Raw genomic sequence first — 16,978 nt, forward strand, 5'->3', positions numbered from 1 at the left:
CAGCTCCCGAAGGTTTTCATTTTTTACTTCCTCCACGTTTTGTAGTCTTAAATAATATGCTGATTGCTCTAATTCTAGCTGGAGGATGGCCTCCTCCAGGCTTGAGTTTATAGATTCCAGATTGTCCTCTACTTTGTCTATCCTTTTTTCCGCTATTTCCGTTCTCCCCTTAACATTTTGAATTTCCTGCTCATTTTTCAGCAGCGCTGTTTGTATTACTCCTATACGTTCCTCAATCTTTCCCATATTGTTTCTTACTTCATGCATTTCATTTTTTACTCCCTCCAGGCCTTTGGTGACACTTTCACCCATTTCAATATTGCCTCTTGTAGGGAGTCCATTGTTACCACCTGGTCTTGTAGGGTTGGGGCTGCCTTATCTCCCGTTTGCCTGCCCTCAGGGGACTTTTCCCTCACCGGGGTAGATAGGGGAGTTTGCTTTTTACTCCCTTTAATTAAAGTTACTGTTTTTGTTGCCATTTGCTTTGATTCAGCTCTTCCCCTTTAAGCTGTAAGTCTAGTACCTTCTGTTTGAGTAATTATACAGAGCCCGGGGTACATACAAGGTAATTAAACTGGGGCAGGGCTGTGTAATATAGGCTCAGTTAATTCTATAGTATCTGGGAGACGTCTACTAGTCAGGAAGAGAAACGTTTCAGCGTGATACGACAGGGTGCAGGAGGCCAGGAAGTATTTAGAACTCACCCATCAATCTCTTCCTGTTGTCAGTGTAATGTTATCCTTCTGCTGTCTCTGGCTGTAATATGACACCGCGTACTTAGTGATTTAAAGTTGGTTCAAACCCTTGTGATTAAGCTTTTTCCCTTTTTCCCTGGAAGGCAAATCCAGTTGACTGTCTTTCTCTCCTCCGTCTCGTCCTCCGTTAATCCTCAAATTTAAATAGTCCAAAGTCTCGGTCTTCCTCTATCCACTCCGTCAATCAACTCTCTCAAAATTTTCCTGTTTGTCTTTACTAGCCGCTTCAGATAAATGCGCCCACACACGTATCTGTACTTGTTGCAGTTAAGTTGTTTATCTTTTAGATTTAGGCTTTTAAATCAGATCTTGTGATTACCGTCATTCGATCCGCTACGTTCCCTGCTGCTGTCTCTCCCTTCCTAATTAGTGGCTGGCAGTCACGTCTTCTGGTCGGCCATTAATCAGCCGACCTCTTTTGCACGAACTCTGAGGGAGCCTCTCGCTTCGTGGGGGGAGATCGCCCTTCACCCTCCACTGCACAGATGCTTCCCCTCTCCACAGGTCCTCGCACCTCGAAGGGACCTTGCCTATTACAGCCACGCTCGTGCAAAGACCGGGCGAACCGAGCAGAGGATCTGTCAGCAGCTCGTTCCGGCGTGACGCCAGACCGGAAGTCCCACAATCGTGTATATTTATCCACCAAGTTTCTCCAGACCTCACAAAAGTCTAAGAAATTAGGTCCCAAGTATGTTGGCCTGTTCCTGATTGTCAAAGTCATAAACCCTGTGTCCGTACATCTGGAGTTGCCTAAATATCTTAACCGTGTGTATCTGGTGTTTCATGTCAATCTTCTGAAGCCAGAACGTACTTCTCCATTGCGGGGGCCTTTGACAGCTCCACTGGCCCCTCTTCTGATTGATGGAGAACAGCATTTTGAAGTTAAAGAAATTTTGGACTCTAGGAAACGTAGAAACCGCGTTCAGTATCTTGTCTCATGGAAACACTTTCCTCCCTCGCATGCTGAATGGGTCGATAAGTCCCATGTGTGGGCTCCTCGGCTCCTATGTAAATTCTACCCTACCTACCCCAACAAGCCTTGACCTCAATTTCTTTTTCCCTTCTCTCTTCTTTTGTTATGTTGTTTGTCTGTGTTCTTTTGTTTCTGCAGGGATGATGTCCTTTTTCCTGAAGGAGGGCCTGATGTCAGCCTCTGTTTTGCTGCTTTTCGGCTGCCATTGAAATGGGGAGGGGGGGCATGGCATTTGGGTGTGGGAAATAAACTGTACAGGAAGACTGTTAATTGGGAGTTGTTCTCACCATCTACTGTGCATGTGGCAAGGAGGGGAGTTTCCCGCCAAGGCCAACGATCCGGCATACTAACCTGATGATGATTTTTGAAGATGTCTCCCACCTGACAGCTGTGGAGATATTGGATTGGACTATGGACTGGGGTTACCAAGGGGAGGGGAATGAGTCATGTATTGATATCTAATGCTTTCGCGCGCTTTTGCTCAGATCCAGTTTTGCTTAGCTTCTATTTACTTATAATCAGTAAAAGTATTCTTAATTCTGCAAAATGGAGTTGAGTGATTTCTTTCTTGGTTATTAAGTGAAGCAGCCTTGACACCCTCATTTATTAACTGCATAAACACTGCTGGGGCTCCCTGCAGTCAGAAAGGCATCACTTTGAAGTGGAAGCTGCCTAGGGGACAGTTGAACGCTGTTTTCCACTCATCTCCTTCCCTGATCCGTATTTGGTAGTATGCCTTTCAGGTCGTTTGGTGAAAACTTTTCCCTTGGCCAAGTGAGATAGCATGTCTTTCATGAGGGGGAGGGGGTATAGGTTGTATACGCACACTGCATTGATTCCTCCAAAGTCCACACATAGTCTTATGGTTCTGTCTATTTTCTCTTTGAAGAGGACTGGCGCCGCAACCTGTGGCTTGATGAATCCCAGTGCTAGGTTTTTGTCTATGTATTTGCACATTACTTGCATTTCCCAGGGTGTCATGGCATACAGTTTGGGTTTGGGTAGTTTCCCCCCGGGATGATTTCGATGGCATAATCTGCCTCACTGGGGAGGGGGGGGGCAGAATATTGCACTTGGTCTCACTGAATACTTCTGGAGGTCCTGATATTCCCCTGGGATCTGTTCAGTCTCTGGTCAGTCCCCACTTGTCTAGCCAGGAGAGTCCCAGTATGACTGCATCTATCATTTTGGAGACTATTATGAATCAAATTACTTCCCAGTGATCCACTAGCTCTAGTCTCACTGGTTTGGTCAGGTGGGTGGCATAGGCTCCCTGTAGGAATGAGTGAGATGTAGGAATGCGAGGAAAGGTTACGTAAAAACATGCACAGCAAACAGCCATGATCTGAGTGGCTTTTTACCTTTTAACCTATGAGCTCACCTAGCAGAGATAGGTCATACCAGGGAGTTGTGTGAGATTCAACTCTGGCTGGGATGGAGTTTAGAGATTGACAAGTAAAATGTACCGATAAGATGCTGTTGCTACCCCTGCTTTTGCTTTGCTTGTTAAAACTATAAAAGCCAAATAAACTCTGCGTAAGGCAGACAGACATTTTGGACACAACCTGCTGTGATGGATTTCTGAAACCTACAGCTCCCCCCATTAGGGACCCGTCGACCTGTTCGAACCGGATTGGGTGGGCCAGTCTTTTTGCTCTGATCCCTAGTTTCAGGACTGTGGTCAGGTTGATCAAGCATCTAGTGCAGCCTGAGTCTGTTAGGGCTTGAAAATCCGCCTGGCTTCGTGTCTTTGGGGCTGTGAGGCGTATTGGAAAAAGGAAAGGTATAACAACCACCATAACAACATTCCTTCTCAGAAAGTCAAGGTCGCCTTGTCTCTCTGTGGAGGTGGATGGAAGGATTCTTCCTTTGTGGCAAGGATTGATTGGGCCATGGGATGGATATGTGGGTGCGGGGGCAAAGATCTTGAACTTTCAACTGGGGAAAATCTGGAAGTTTTCAGATTCGTGTTTCCCCAGATGTGCCAATATGACATCTCTAATAAAATAGAACTTTGAGGAAACTCAAGCCTTGAAGTCTTCTTTAGTTGAGGGTGTTACTTGGAACCCTAACAAATTCGTGATGATGGGATCAATTGTTTTGCTGCGATGTCAGCTCCGCCTCTCTGCATTATATAATTCTAAGTGCTATTGCTAGAAGGGGGAAGGGAAAAGGGCAGTCAAAAATCTACCCAAAACTGTAGCAGGCAAAGCCAAAAATGGAGGTGGGAAAGATCAGCCTCAGGCTGACCCTCAGGCCCCTAAGGAGTACTGGACTTACAAGAAGTCTTCAATGAGAAGTGGTCAATGCACTCCCACCCCACTGGCCAACTGACTGTCTCATAGAAACACAACCATACAGCTTCTTTTCCAACAGGAAGTCACCCAACTTGTTTTTCACATTGAACCCAAATGTTCGGTATTTAAAAATCTGGGATTGGAAATTTGTTTCGCTTTGCCTTTTTTGTTGTATGGCCTTGTACTTGTACTATTTTCAAGATAAGGAGATTAAAATATTTTGGGTGGAAAAAGGAGAGAGATATCTGTAGTTAAGCTTGCCACTAATAAAGAAAAAATCCACACACACTGTATTTGATAGAAAGTTGAATATTGGTAGTAAGTGATATTTCTCTTCATTTTGTTTCAGTTGTCTGGTTAGCACACTAGGAATTTTGCTTGACCTCTAGTTTTTTTTCTGGCTGGAATAAATACTCAAAGGAGCAAAAAAGGTGTTAAGAATGATTTAATTAATTGTGACTGTTTAGCAAGTACTTAGGAAACAATATGCAAGAAATGTGTGCAGCAAAGTCAAAATGAGATGCCAATAGCTGGAGATTCCATACTGAGGACAGAGGTCCTATGCAGGATTTAACCACGCGCCCACAGGAAAGGAAGCTGCCTTCAAATACTTTCCAGGAATGGGACTTACTTCCCATAGAATTTTTTGTTCAAAAGGAAAATAAGCAGGTTAACATTTACTTTTGCTCGGTCAAATAACTTCATGACAGCTACACCTTCATATTGCAGCTGCAGCAGATCCTGTGAGAGAGAGGGAGGGAGGGAGAGAAGTTCACATAGTTTATATTTAATACATGTATAATTTGCTGAAACAGGAGCAAGCACACGTGCTGGAAACCAGAAAAGCAGCCGCCCAGTGCGCATACGCACACTGGAAAGACGACCTACCGGTTTCGGGCACGCACCCCGGCCACCTGGTCTTCCAGTTTCTGGCACCCATGTGCATGTGAAGACCAGCTGGCCAGTGCATATATGTGTGCCGGAAACCAGAAGATCATCTTTCCGGTGGGCGTATGCGCACAGGGTGGCTGCTGTTCCCATTTCTGGCACTCCCAGCTGGCTGGCACGGAACCGGAAGAGCAACAGGCGACAGTTCATGTGCACGGAGAGATGGCTCTGCGTGTGCCATAGGTTGGCCATCACTGATATATTGCATACCACAATAGTATCAAGTCACCTGCACCATGAGTTTGTTTCTTTTTGCAGGTTCTTTTTAGAGTAAAAAAATATATGTAAAAGTGGGAGATTTTTATTTCAATATATATTTGAAGAAAGAGAAAAAAATAGTTTTAAAAAGTATCATTTTGGCTGTTCATTCATGTGGAAGATTTTGGCAGTTTTCCAGAAGAAAATTTTAAGTTAATAATTTAAAAATGTATTAGTTGATTTAAAGTTTTCAAAATTTAAAAGTTTTAAGGTTTAAAAATTTAAAATTTGAGAATCCCTTTTTTGGTTGGTGGCTGTGGTTTGCGCTTAGCTTTGTTTCTACCTTCTCTACTCTAGGAAATTATGCCTATTTTTTTTCTATCCTTTTTTCTGTCTTTATATGCTCATTTTTCTATCTTGTTCTTCTAAACTTGCTTTAACCTTTCCCCCGGACGGAGACCTGGAAATTTCATCTGCGTGCAAATGGGGCGCTTTGGAAACTGACCATTGGCTTATTTGAAGGGTCCTTTTCTGTACGCTGCTTGGAGAGTCCAAGCATGGGTTAAATTCTGCCTGACTGCCCTGGACTGAATTGAAAGATCTTTAGCCACACCTCCTCTTCCGGCTCCTCAGATTTTTTCAATGAAGGCATGGACCTGTAACACTGTTCGAAGGTGGTTCCATTGATTCTGTCATTAGTTCAAGTCAAATAGATTGCCTAAGTCAAATTCGGAAACAAAAATCACAAATCCACATCAAGTAAGTCCAAATCAGATACAAATGGAAGCTGTGAGAGAGAGACCCTAGGGTGGGATTGGATTCTCCTCGCAGCGTACAGAAAAGGACCCTTCAGGTAAGCCAATGGTTATTTTCCTGTAAGCTACTTGGAGAGTCCAAGCATGGGATGTACTCAAGCTAAATGTCACTAGGGCTCTCCAGAAGCATGGATACCCTGAAGGACCCATCTCCCAAATGCTGCTTCCGCTGATGCAAACTTGTCCAATTTGTAAGCTTCAACAAATTGGGATGGTGAGGCCCGTGTAGCCGCTCTGCAGATCTCTTCTATGGGCGCTTGGGTGGTCTAGGCTGCTGTGGATGCGGCGCTCCTCGTAGAGTGGGCCGTGATGCGGCGTGGTACCTATCTAGACTGGAGCTGATAGGCAAGGGCGATGCAAGCACAAGACCATTGGCCGATGGTAGCGGAGGTGACTTTGCGCCCCATGGTAGCAGGTTGAAAGGAAATGAAAAGTGATTCCGATCGCCTGAATGCCACAGCATGCTTGATGTATTTGCGAATGGTTTGACGCACATCCAGTTTGTGCCATCTGAGTTCCATAGGATGTCTTGGGTGAGGATAAAAGTCCGGAAGGATGACTCCGATGAAACTAAGCGTTGACCTTCAGAAGAAATGAAGGATCTAAGCGAAGGATGACCCTGTCCAGATGTATGACACACATGTCCTCCCTGACTGACAAGGCTGCCATTTCCGAAATCCTACGTGCAGAGGTGATCGCGGTCAGGAATACTGTCTTGAAGGTTAGGTGCTTCAGGTCACAGGTGCGAATCGGCTCAAACGGAGCCTTGACTAGAGCCCTAAGTACAACATTCAACTCCCAGGTCGGGTACCAATGAACGACCGGGGGCCATAGGTTGGAGGTGCTCTTCAGGAAATTGCGGACCATGGAAAGACGTGCTAGGGATAGTTGGTCATTGGGAGTGAGGACGGTGGACAGCACCGCCACTTGGCGATGGAGTGTTTTGGCCGCCAAACCCTGGTCCAATCCATCTTGCAAAAAGTCCAAAATTTGCGGTATGGAAGTGGAAGCGGGGTTTATCTGCTTAGGTGTGCACCATTTAGCGAAGGCTGCTCAGGTGCCTCATAAATTGTGGTAGTGGATAGAGGATTTCTTTGAAGGATGGAAAATTTTCTGGTTGGAAAGTCTAAGTTAAGGTTAAAAATTCTGTTGAGATTCTGGAGCCACTTAAAATGTGTTCATTGGGCTAGAACAGAATTGAAAAATCTGAGGAACCGGAAGAGGAGTCATGGCTAAAGATCTTTCAATTCAGCCCAGGGCAGCCAGACAGAATTTAACCCATGCTTGGATTCTCCAAGCAGCGTACAGGAAAAGCAGCGATTCATGCGAAATCAGGACACTCAGAAGGTTCCAGTCTCCGGGTGAAAAGTGTTTGCACTCCAATGAGAGGTTTGAAGCAACGCAAGTTTACTGCCCCAAAGCCTCCCTTCAGTTTACCAACTGTCAGACTTGACACAAGGACTTTTCCACACCAAGCCTGCCAGCCTTTGTAAGAGACTCACTGAGGCTGCCCGCCACTCCAGAAGTAGCAGGCAGCCTTGGTGAGTCAGAAAAGCCGAGCAGGGCGCACTCATCCTGCTCTTCCACTGTTCTCGTCAGGAGCAGGCAAAGAAGCAGAGAGGCTGGAGAGGAGGCAGCTCACTCTGAAAGGGAAGTCAGCCTCCATAGGCCCAGGGCCTGTGAAGACCTGGTGGGGCGAGGGAATAGGCAGGAAGAATGTTGCAGTGCCTCTGCAGTCGTTCGTAAGGGTGAACGATGGCCTTGGTGCTGCAACATTTGCTATTTTGGGACTGGGTTGTAAGTACTTGGGGAAGGCTACATTGTAACTTTGAATGGTCACTAAATGACCTGTTGTAACTGGTAGTAAGTAGCAAGTATTTTCTGGATTTAAAGCTCTCAACCAAATTTTCTACATTTGTTTTACTAGAACTTATTTAAAGGAACAGCTACAAACAAAAAAGTTAAGTATTTTTCATACAATGATTCAGAGAACACCTTCAATGGTAAAGAAAAGAAATCTATGTATTTCAACAGCTTATGAAAATGTTTGTCTGAAATAATTTGCATTTAGACGCTTCTGAGCCATTTCAATAGCCTCTCAATCACAACGTTGTGAAGAGTGCCATCAAGTCGGGAGATCAAGCAGGGAACCTGAGGCACTCCATGTTATCAACCCAGACAATTCTTCCGAGATGAGCAACCCATCCGAACTGTGGCTGCACCCGGCTTTTTCAGCAGCCCTGAAACACACTAGAGAAGCCAAAAAAATGATGGCAGCATCTAAGGGAATATCCCTTGGACATGGAAGCAAGCCAAGGAGATAGAAAGAACCATGAGAAAAAGCCTCTTTATCCTGCCGTTGAGACTGGAATTGGAGGTTGAATAGAATTAGGGGAGTTGCTCCAGACCCAAACAGCTCTTAATGGGTTGAAGCTCAGCTATTTGTTAGCCTCCTGGTAAGGAAGGAAGCCCATTTATGGTGCTTTAAGCATCAAACACCACTGGGACATATATGTCCCCCACTGCAGGAGTTGCACCCCTCATTTAACGGATACAGATTTGTATGAAATGCAGAGGCATACATTAAGAAGCCCAAGCAGTATTCCTCCAGGATTTGGTTAGCCCTCAGCTTAAGTTGTTCACTATTGATTTTTGATTAATTTGACTGTTTATTTTTAGCGTCTATTTTTGTTTTGATTTTTTTGTTTGTTGTATCCGACTAGACCCTGTCATTCAATTGATCAATCAGCTTTTTAGTATAAGTAAAAATATTTAAGGCTAAAAAGAGGCTAAAATAATATCAAATACCGGCCAACATAGTGATAAACCAGCAGCTCCCAAGAAAAGCTCCCACCCTCTCATCCCTCTGGCTCTTTCCTTCCAGAGAAATGCCTTCCAGAGGCTTCTTAGATTGATCTAAGTAGCAGAGAAAAATATGACGAGGTCTGTCTCCTAACTTCCCACAGCAGAGACAACCAAGCTTCAGGATTCCCTTCACCCCCACCCCCAATCCTCTTCAGTGCCTCTCAGGACAGGACCTCCTGGGACAAACAGGGGACAAGCTTCCTGCATTCCCCACAATCGTATCACTGATTTTCAATATTAAAGACCTATACCCAAATGAAATTTCTTATAACCCTGGCACTTATCTATCTCAGACCCAAAATATTTCCCTTTGGGTATTAAAATATTGGAGTGAATAAATCTTTTCAAAATTAGAAATGCATATTGAGAATATTTCACTGTAACCAATGATGAATAGCCCTGACATTACAATCTGAAAAAAGCATTTCCCAGCTGGGTTGGCAATGCAACACATGATCTCACGAGCAGAACGGGAGGGGAACACTCTTTCTTAGCAAAACCCAAGAGGCTGATGGGTTAAATATAGGAATACTTAATAGATCCTACTTACTTAATTCACATCACTTAGGAGAGATCTATGATTTGTCAACAATAACTTTAAACACTTTAAGGAGTTAAACTTTTTATCATTGTATTATTGTTTGCCTGGCTACCTCAAGCCAGTTGTTCTATTCTTCACCCAGATTTTATTTTACTTCTTTTAAAAATCACTGCCAGTAAATGTTTGCAAAGTTAACATCTTCCCTACAGGGTTACTTGAAGAGCATTCTTTGGACAGTGACCAAAACAGTAGTAAAGTTCATACCTGATAATGCAACATAAATGTCTCCATCTGAACTCCCATAAACTTAGCTTTTACTTCAAAGTCTCCCACTTCATCTGTTGGGCCAATTTCAAATATCACATTTTTAAACCTATTCAGTTGGATACACAACGAGATATCATGTTATTCATATTAACAGAAATATTATCATACCTGTGGATAAAAACAAAATACAATTTACAAGTGTCAACAGACAAAGACATAAAAGAATTTGGCTTGCCACATATGTCAGCTAAATCACTTTTCAATCAAAATCATTTCCCCCATTTTTTATTTTAGTTTGATAAACAAAAAACAGGAATTAAAAAAGGCTGCTGGTGGAGGCTTGGCAGGCCAAACGCATCACTGTGGAGAGCAGAGATGGTGGCTGTGGAGAACTAGGGAGCAGATCAGTTCTTCAGAACCTCCCCAGGTAAGGAGAGCATGCCAGAGGGTCAGCCATGGACCATTCATGCTCGAAGTATGGGGGACTGAAGTCCTAGTACAGGGGGCAGAGACGATATTGCTATTACTGAAACATGGGTGATAGAAAGCACGCTTGGAACATACTGCTAGAATGATATCTTATTTGTTCAAAGGCAAAAGACCCAACAAAAGAGGAAGAGGAGTTGCATTGGAATTAACACACCTTTACAGAAATACACAATACCAAGGACAAAAGCTTGCGATGGCATTTGTGCTTGTTAATATCCTTTCATGAAGCCAGAATAAGGATGGTGCTCCTTGGTTTCTCAGTGGTTTTGATAATGATCACAGTCTTTTTCTGGACTGGCTGCAGGGACTGGGAAGACGGGGCACCACGTGGCCACGGATTTCTTCCTTTCTCCATGGTTGGTTGCACCTATCGCTGCCTCTATAGTTCACCCAGAAATTGCAACTGCTACAAAAGACTGCAGCCTGTACGTTGGTGAATTAACATAGTTGATGCCAGCAGCATGCATTGTAGCCCTGCATTACAGGACAAGGCTACTCTCATTTTTGACCTTTTGGAAACTGCTACAGACTAAATTGTCTTTGGGGAACAAATTGTTATTCTGGCTCTTACCGCCATCTAGTGGTCCCCCCCCAGAAGGCAACTGGACTTTCTTGGCTTTCTTCCTTTAAATGTTTCCCTTCTCATCCAAATGATTTGCATGATTGAGAATCTCCAAAGACATCTAATTGTTTATATCATCATTGTTTTTACTCTGTTTTCAAGTTGTAAAAGCTAGGAGTCATTTTGTGAAATCCTCTAATATATAAACTGAATGAATGAATGAACGGATATGTCAACCGGATCCCTAGTACATTCTTTGACTCTTTTTTGCTCTTGGCTGCCATAGAAACGGAGAGTGGGGTTTATGTATTTGGGATGGGAAGCATGCTGGTGTTTAAGTGTGTCTCCTGGGAATTGGGAGGAAGGTTTTTATTCATGAGCTACGGTGCAGCTGAGTGAGATTGTTTATACTTCTCTAAGGCCAGGCATCCTGGGACTCTGGAGTCAAGAAACACCTGCAGAGGACCTGTTCCCATAACATCTTACTGGATGTTGATTGGACTCTCTGTGCTGGACCCCGGGGGGAGGGATTTGGAATTATTTTCACAGTGTAACTTTTGTGCAGTTTTGCCTCAGATCTTGCCTGTTTTCCTTGCTATCAGTTCATTCTTAGTAAAAACTGTATTTTTCGGAGTATAAGACACACCTTTTTTCCTCAAAAAAGTGGCTGAACGTCTGAGTGTGTCTTATACATCGAATACAGCATTTTTTAATTTCAGTTCTGCAGGCAACTGATGAAAACCTCACTTTTTACCAACAGAAAGGATGTTGATAAACATGGACCATCCAAATATTGCAGTAATCACAGGAAGGTTTCATCTTATTTTTGGATTTGTACATATTTCTTAACTGCCCATCTTTCTCAGAGCAAATGTTGAGCAAATATTTGTCTTTTGAAGGAAGCTGCAAAATACGTTTTGTTACTGCAAAGGACCTGCTGAGGGCCTTGCATATCTCGGAGCTTTGGCATGGGGCTCCATCCGGTTCAGGTCTTAACAAAAGGCTAAGCATTTGCCACCAGAAAAGGAAGAACACTGCTAGGCGCACCATGGGAACTGAAGGTCAGGCCATGAAACAAAGCAAGCTGGGTGCTGCCATGGCAGGGAAAAAACTGATATTCTGGGACTTGGCGCTTAAATGGACTGGAACACAGCTGAGGATCATCTGATTTTCTACTGTGGCAAGAAAATTGTGGGGAAAAAGCTGTTCAAGAGGGTTTCAGAACTGTGGCTTGAAACAACTTCCTAACCAATAAAGGCTGCTTCCAATGCAGAGCAAGCAGGCCACAGATCCAGAGGACCAGCACTTCCATAACTTGCTTTGTTGATACACCACACACACACACACACACACACACACACACACACACACACACACACACACACAGAAAGAGAGACAGTGACAAACAGTCATATTCATTTCAGGCAGCTGAAAGGCTACACTGGAAGTAAAATATCATCTGGAACAATAAGAAAACCTGGTAGTCATGTCATGAATAGCAGACACCTTCTTCCTTGTCTATGTATGGATCTATATCCATATAGGTCACAGAACACAGATTTGGAATGAACCTTAGAGGTCTTCCAGTCCAACCTCCAGTTCAAGTAGGAGACCCTATAAATTCTGAACCAATAGTGGTCCAATCTTTTCTTGGAAATCTTCATTTTTACTATTTTTCCAGATGTCCCCAAAAGGATCTTATCTATTGCCATCAACTCCCTATTAATGTCCCACTCTTTCATATCTTTCGAGTAACAAGATTGGATTTGAAAATGACCGTTGTCTTACCTGAACGGTCCTTCTATGGGTGCTGCGAAGGGAATCCAATCATGGGTTAACTTAGCCCTCTAGCCTTGAGACTGAGTATGCAAATTTCAAAGTCACGCCTCCTCTGACTGGACTTCCGTTTCCTTTCAGTTCTCGTACGAAGTCCACCGAAGGAACAATATGTCAATTGTCAATCAAGCCGCAGGCCATCCGGCACTACCTAGTAGAGTCCAGTCAGAAATAAGAAAGTCACAGAGTCACGATCAAAATGGAGCCCTGACCAGCCGAAACTGCGGGTGGGTTTGGATTCCCTTCGCAGCACCCATAGAAGGACCGTTCAGGTAAGACAACGGTCATTCTCCTGTGTGCTGCTCCGGGAATCCAATCATGGGATATGCCAAAGCAATTAAGTCCCAGGGCGGGAGCTAGGCTGGTCAGGCTCCTCCGCAGACGGAAGGACCCTTTGCAACACTCTCCGCCCAAAGGACGCCTCAGCCGAGGCAAAGACATCAATCTTGTAGTGGCGAATAAAAGGTGAGGGCGACGCCCAGGTGGCCGCCCTGCAAATCTCTTCTACAGACGCTTGCGTCGCCCAGGCCGCTGTGGTGGCCGCACTCCTGGTGGAATGAGGAGTGATCCGCCTTGGAACCAGTCTGGAGTGGGTGTCATACGCCAACGCAATGCAAGCTTTCAACCATCGGCCGATGGTGTGGGAGGACACCTTCTGTCCCATTGAAGACGGCTGGAAGGAGACGAACAGAGCCTCTGATCTTCGGAACGACGCAGTGCGTTTCACATAGCGACGAAGAGCCCTGCGAACATCCAGATGGTGCCAGTGGCGTTCCTGCGGATGAGACGGGTGAGGACAAAAGTCCGGCAGGACAAGTTCCTGAGTCCTGTGAAACAACGAGTTTATCTTCGGAAGAAAGGTCGGATCCAAACGAAGCACCACCTTGTTCGGGTGGAAGATGCAAAGATCCGCACGAACAGAAAGGGCTGCTAGCTCTGACACCCTCCTGGCCGATGTTATGGCCACCAGAAAAGCCGTCTTGAGCGTCAATAATCGGAGGCTGATGGAATGGAGAGGTTCAAAGGGGGCAGCTGTTAGGGCCCTGAGAACCAAGGTCAAATCCCACGTGGGATAACGGTGTACCGTCGGCGGTTGTAAGTTGGAAGCACCCTTAAGGAAGGTCCGAACCCGCGAGTGCTGAGATAAGGAGCGGCCTTGGCCACCCCCGACCACCGTCGACAAGGCTGTGACCTGACGGCGAAGCGTGTTTGGCGCCAACCCTTTGTTGAGGCCGGACTGCAAGAAATCCAGAACTTGGGGCACCGAGGCCTTGATGGGATCGACCCCGGTGCGCCGGCACCACCGACAGAAGGCCTGCCAGGTAGCCTCGTAAATACGGGTAGTTGACGGGCGACGGGCCGCTTGAATGGTAGAAATGACTTCATCCGAATAGTGAAGGGCTGCTAGCATCGCCCGCTCACGTGCCACACGGCTAACTGCAACAGCTGAGGGCTCGGGTGCAGGAGAGCCCCTTGGTTGAGCTGAATCCGGTCGTCCGGAATCCTCCAAGGACGCGAAATGGACAGATGGACGAGGTCTGCGTACCAGGGACGTCTGGGCCACATCGGAGCGACCAGCAGTACTTCCGCCTGTTCCGCCAAGATCTTCTGAATGACCGACGGAAGGATCGGGAGAGGAGGAAAGGCATAAAGAAGGCCGGCCGGCCACCGACTGCGTAGAGCGTCTACTCCCTCCGCCCCCGGAGTCTGGTATCGGGAGTAAAACCGGGGAAGCTGCGCGTTGTGCGGGTGAGCAAACAGATCCACCTCGGGTAGGCCGAAGCGGCGAGAGAGTTCCTGGAAGAGAATGGGGTGGAGCTGCCATTCCCCCTGATCCACAGTCGCTCTGCTCAGCCAGTCCGCCTGAGTGTTGGCTTCGCCCGAGATGTGCTCCGCCCGCATCGATGAGAGTCTGGGCTCCGCCCAATGGAACAACCTTTCCGCTTCCAGCATCAGAGCTCTGGACTGTGTTCCCCCTTGGCGGTTGATGTGGGCCTTGGAGGCCACATTGTCGGTCAAAATTAACACATGGCAATGAGATACAATGTCCCGAAACTCCAGGAGAGCTAGACGGATGGCCCACAACTCCAGCCAGTTTATGCTGTTCGTCAGCTCCTGATCTGACCAGCGACCCTGGGCCACTCTGTCCAGGGCATGGCCCCCCCATCCAAATAAACTGGCGTCCGTTGTAACTTGAACGCGGTCCGGCTCCTTGAATGGACATCCCCGGAGGAGCCTGGACGACATCCACCAATGCAGGGACCGCCTGGTCTTGCCCGGAAGCTGCACCTTGATGTGGGAATGACTGGTATGCGCTCTCTGGAAGGGCAGCAGAAACCACTGGAGAGGGCGCGCATGGAACCTGGCCCAGGGCACCACGCCGATGCAGGAGATCATCTTTCCTAGCAGTTTGGACAGCGACAGCAGTGGTACTCGCCGTTGAGATAGCACATGATGCGCCAGATGGTATATGCTCTGCCTCCTTTCCGGGGACAGGAAAACCTCACACGACATCGAGTTGATGGTGGTTCCCAGATGAAGGAGGGACGTGGTTGGACGCAGATGGCTCTTGGGCAGGTTGAGGACAAACCCATGGTTTCGCAATGAGTCCATCGTGACCTGTAGGTCTCGGAGAGCCTGATCTCGAGAGGGCGACAACACCAACACGTCGTCTAAATAACAATTGATGCGTATTGGAATTGAGCGAAGGGAAGCTGCCAATACTGCCAGAAGTTTGGTGAACGTGCGCTGTTTGAGCTGTTTCAAATCTAGGATTGCCCTCCATCCCCCGGAGTTCTTTGGTACCAGGAACAAGATGGAATAAAACCCTAGGCCTTCCTGCCCCTTGGGTACTTGTTCTATGGCCCTGATGGTGAGAAGATGGAATATCTCGGCGTCCATAAGACGCCGTTTCGACGGGCACCTGGGCACAGGGCACCTGATGAACCTCCTCGGGGGGATGGATAGAAATTCTAGAGTGAGACCCAAGCTCACCACTTGAAGGGCCCAGGCGTCTGATGTGAGCTCCGCCCATTGGTGGGCGAAGGCCAAGAGACGTCCTCCTATGGCCCCTACCTCCTGCGGGTCAGCGATATCTACGAAAGGAACGGTTGCCCGCTCCTCGGGAGGACCGTCTACTCTGCGCCTGACCCTGCTGGCGCCCCCTGTCTCTGGCCCCAGCTCGGTCCTGGCCACGGTCCTGTGCCTGGGAGAACCCCCTGGTGTAGTTGGGGACATAGGGGGCGGAAGTAAACCCCGAGTCCCCAGACCGAAAGGGCTGCCGCCTATTATAAGGCTGTGACCTTCTAAGTACACGGGCGCTGGTGGAGGGAAGCACCTTGCGTTTGTCCCAAGTCTCAATGAGAATGGGATCCAGCACTGAACCAAACAAGGCCCCACCCTTGAAGGGCGTGGATGCTAGGCGCCACTTAGATTTGACATCAGCTTGCCAGTGGCGGAGCCAAAGCAAGCGGCGAGAGGCCACATTGGAAACCACGGCTCGGGATGCAAATTTTGTCGCGCTAAGGGTGGCATCTGCAGAATACTCTAGGGCCGCTATCAGCTTGGTGACATCCTGATGGAGGCGCAGTTCCTCCGGGTCCAGCCTTTCCTGTAGTTGCCTCAGCCAAACTAAGGAAGTCCTATTAAAGAAGGAAGCTGCAGTAGCGGAACGCAAGGCCCACGCTGCTGCCTGATGAGTTTTACGAATGACCGATTCGGCCTTGCGGTCCTTGGCCTTCAATCCTTCTGAAATTTCAGAAGGAATTAACGCCGGTGAAGCAAGAGCAGCAATGGGAGCATCCACCGTGGGAAACTGGAGGAGTGCCTCCAACTCTGGGGAAGATGTGTAAAGCTTCCTATCTCCAGACCCTAGAGGCTTAACTGCGGTCGGCTCATCCCACTGCTTCTGGATTAAATCAAGAAAAAGCTTGGGAGATGGGATAAAATCCTGCAAGGCCACCTGCTCAGCAAAGAGCCGCTCGGTGGCATCCAGGCCCACAGCAGCACTTTCTCCAGAAACCGCCTCCCCCATGTGGGCGGTAGTCTTGGCCTTATACAGCAGAGACTTGAAAAGAGTGTGCCTGAAGAGCCCAGGGGCAGTAGGCTGATCCATAGGTAGGCCCTCATCACCAGAAAAATCCCTATCCGGGATTTCACCTTCCTCCACTAAAGGAGATTGTACACTAAACACAGAGGGGAAAGGGGAAGGAGGATCCGTTTGCAGGATGGAAGAATCCCCTTGCAGTGCCTGAGGAGCTAGGCCCGAGTAGGCCAGAGTAGGCCTGGAGGCCTGGGATCTACGCATTAATTCCGCATCCACCCCTCTGGAAATAGCCTCTGAGATCATGCTGTAAAAATCAGCAGGAAGGCCCAAATCCTGGCCCTCCAGAGGCCTGAGGCCTGCAGCTGTGGGGGTGAATGTGGCAGAAGG

The 16,978-nt window shown here is 47.1% G+C and overlaps 2 protein-coding genes across 2 annotated transcripts in view; both read right to left on the reverse strand.

Annotated features, from left to right (window-relative positions):
* Nucleotides 1-4,454: 4,454 nt before the first annotated feature.
* Nucleotides 4,455-16,978, reverse strand: part of IQGAP1 (IQ motif containing GTPase activating protein 1) — a 122,427-nt gene continuing 109,903 nt past the window's right edge. The window contains exons 37-38 of the mRNA XM_087704445.1: nt 9,657-9,765; nt 4,455-4,766 (exon numbers count right to left, since the gene is read on the reverse strand). Of these exons, the coding sequence (XP_087560571.1) occupies nt 4,653-4,766; nt 9,657-9,765 (223 nt within the window). The 3' untranslated portion in view covers nt 4,455-4,652. The remainder of the gene's footprint in view (nt 4,767-9,656; nt 9,766-16,978) is intronic.
* Nucleotides 15,125-16,894, reverse strand: LOC148048499 (lamina-associated polypeptide 2-like). The gene has a single exon (XM_087703878.1). It carries the CDS (start codon nt 16,892-16,894, stop codon nt 15,632-15,634), a length of 1,263 nt encoding a protein of 420 aa, XP_087560004.1. The 3' UTR covers nt 15,125-15,631.

The sequence above is a fragment of the Thamnophis sirtalis genome, unplaced genomic scaffold, assembly GCF_051295495.1.
Source record: "Thamnophis sirtalis isolate CommonGarterSnake01/CBP01778 unplaced genomic scaffold, rThaSir2_p1.2 scaffold_2, whole genome shotgun sequence".
Classification (NCBI taxonomy): domain Eukaryota; kingdom Metazoa; phylum Chordata; class Lepidosauria; order Squamata; family Natricidae; genus Thamnophis; species Thamnophis sirtalis.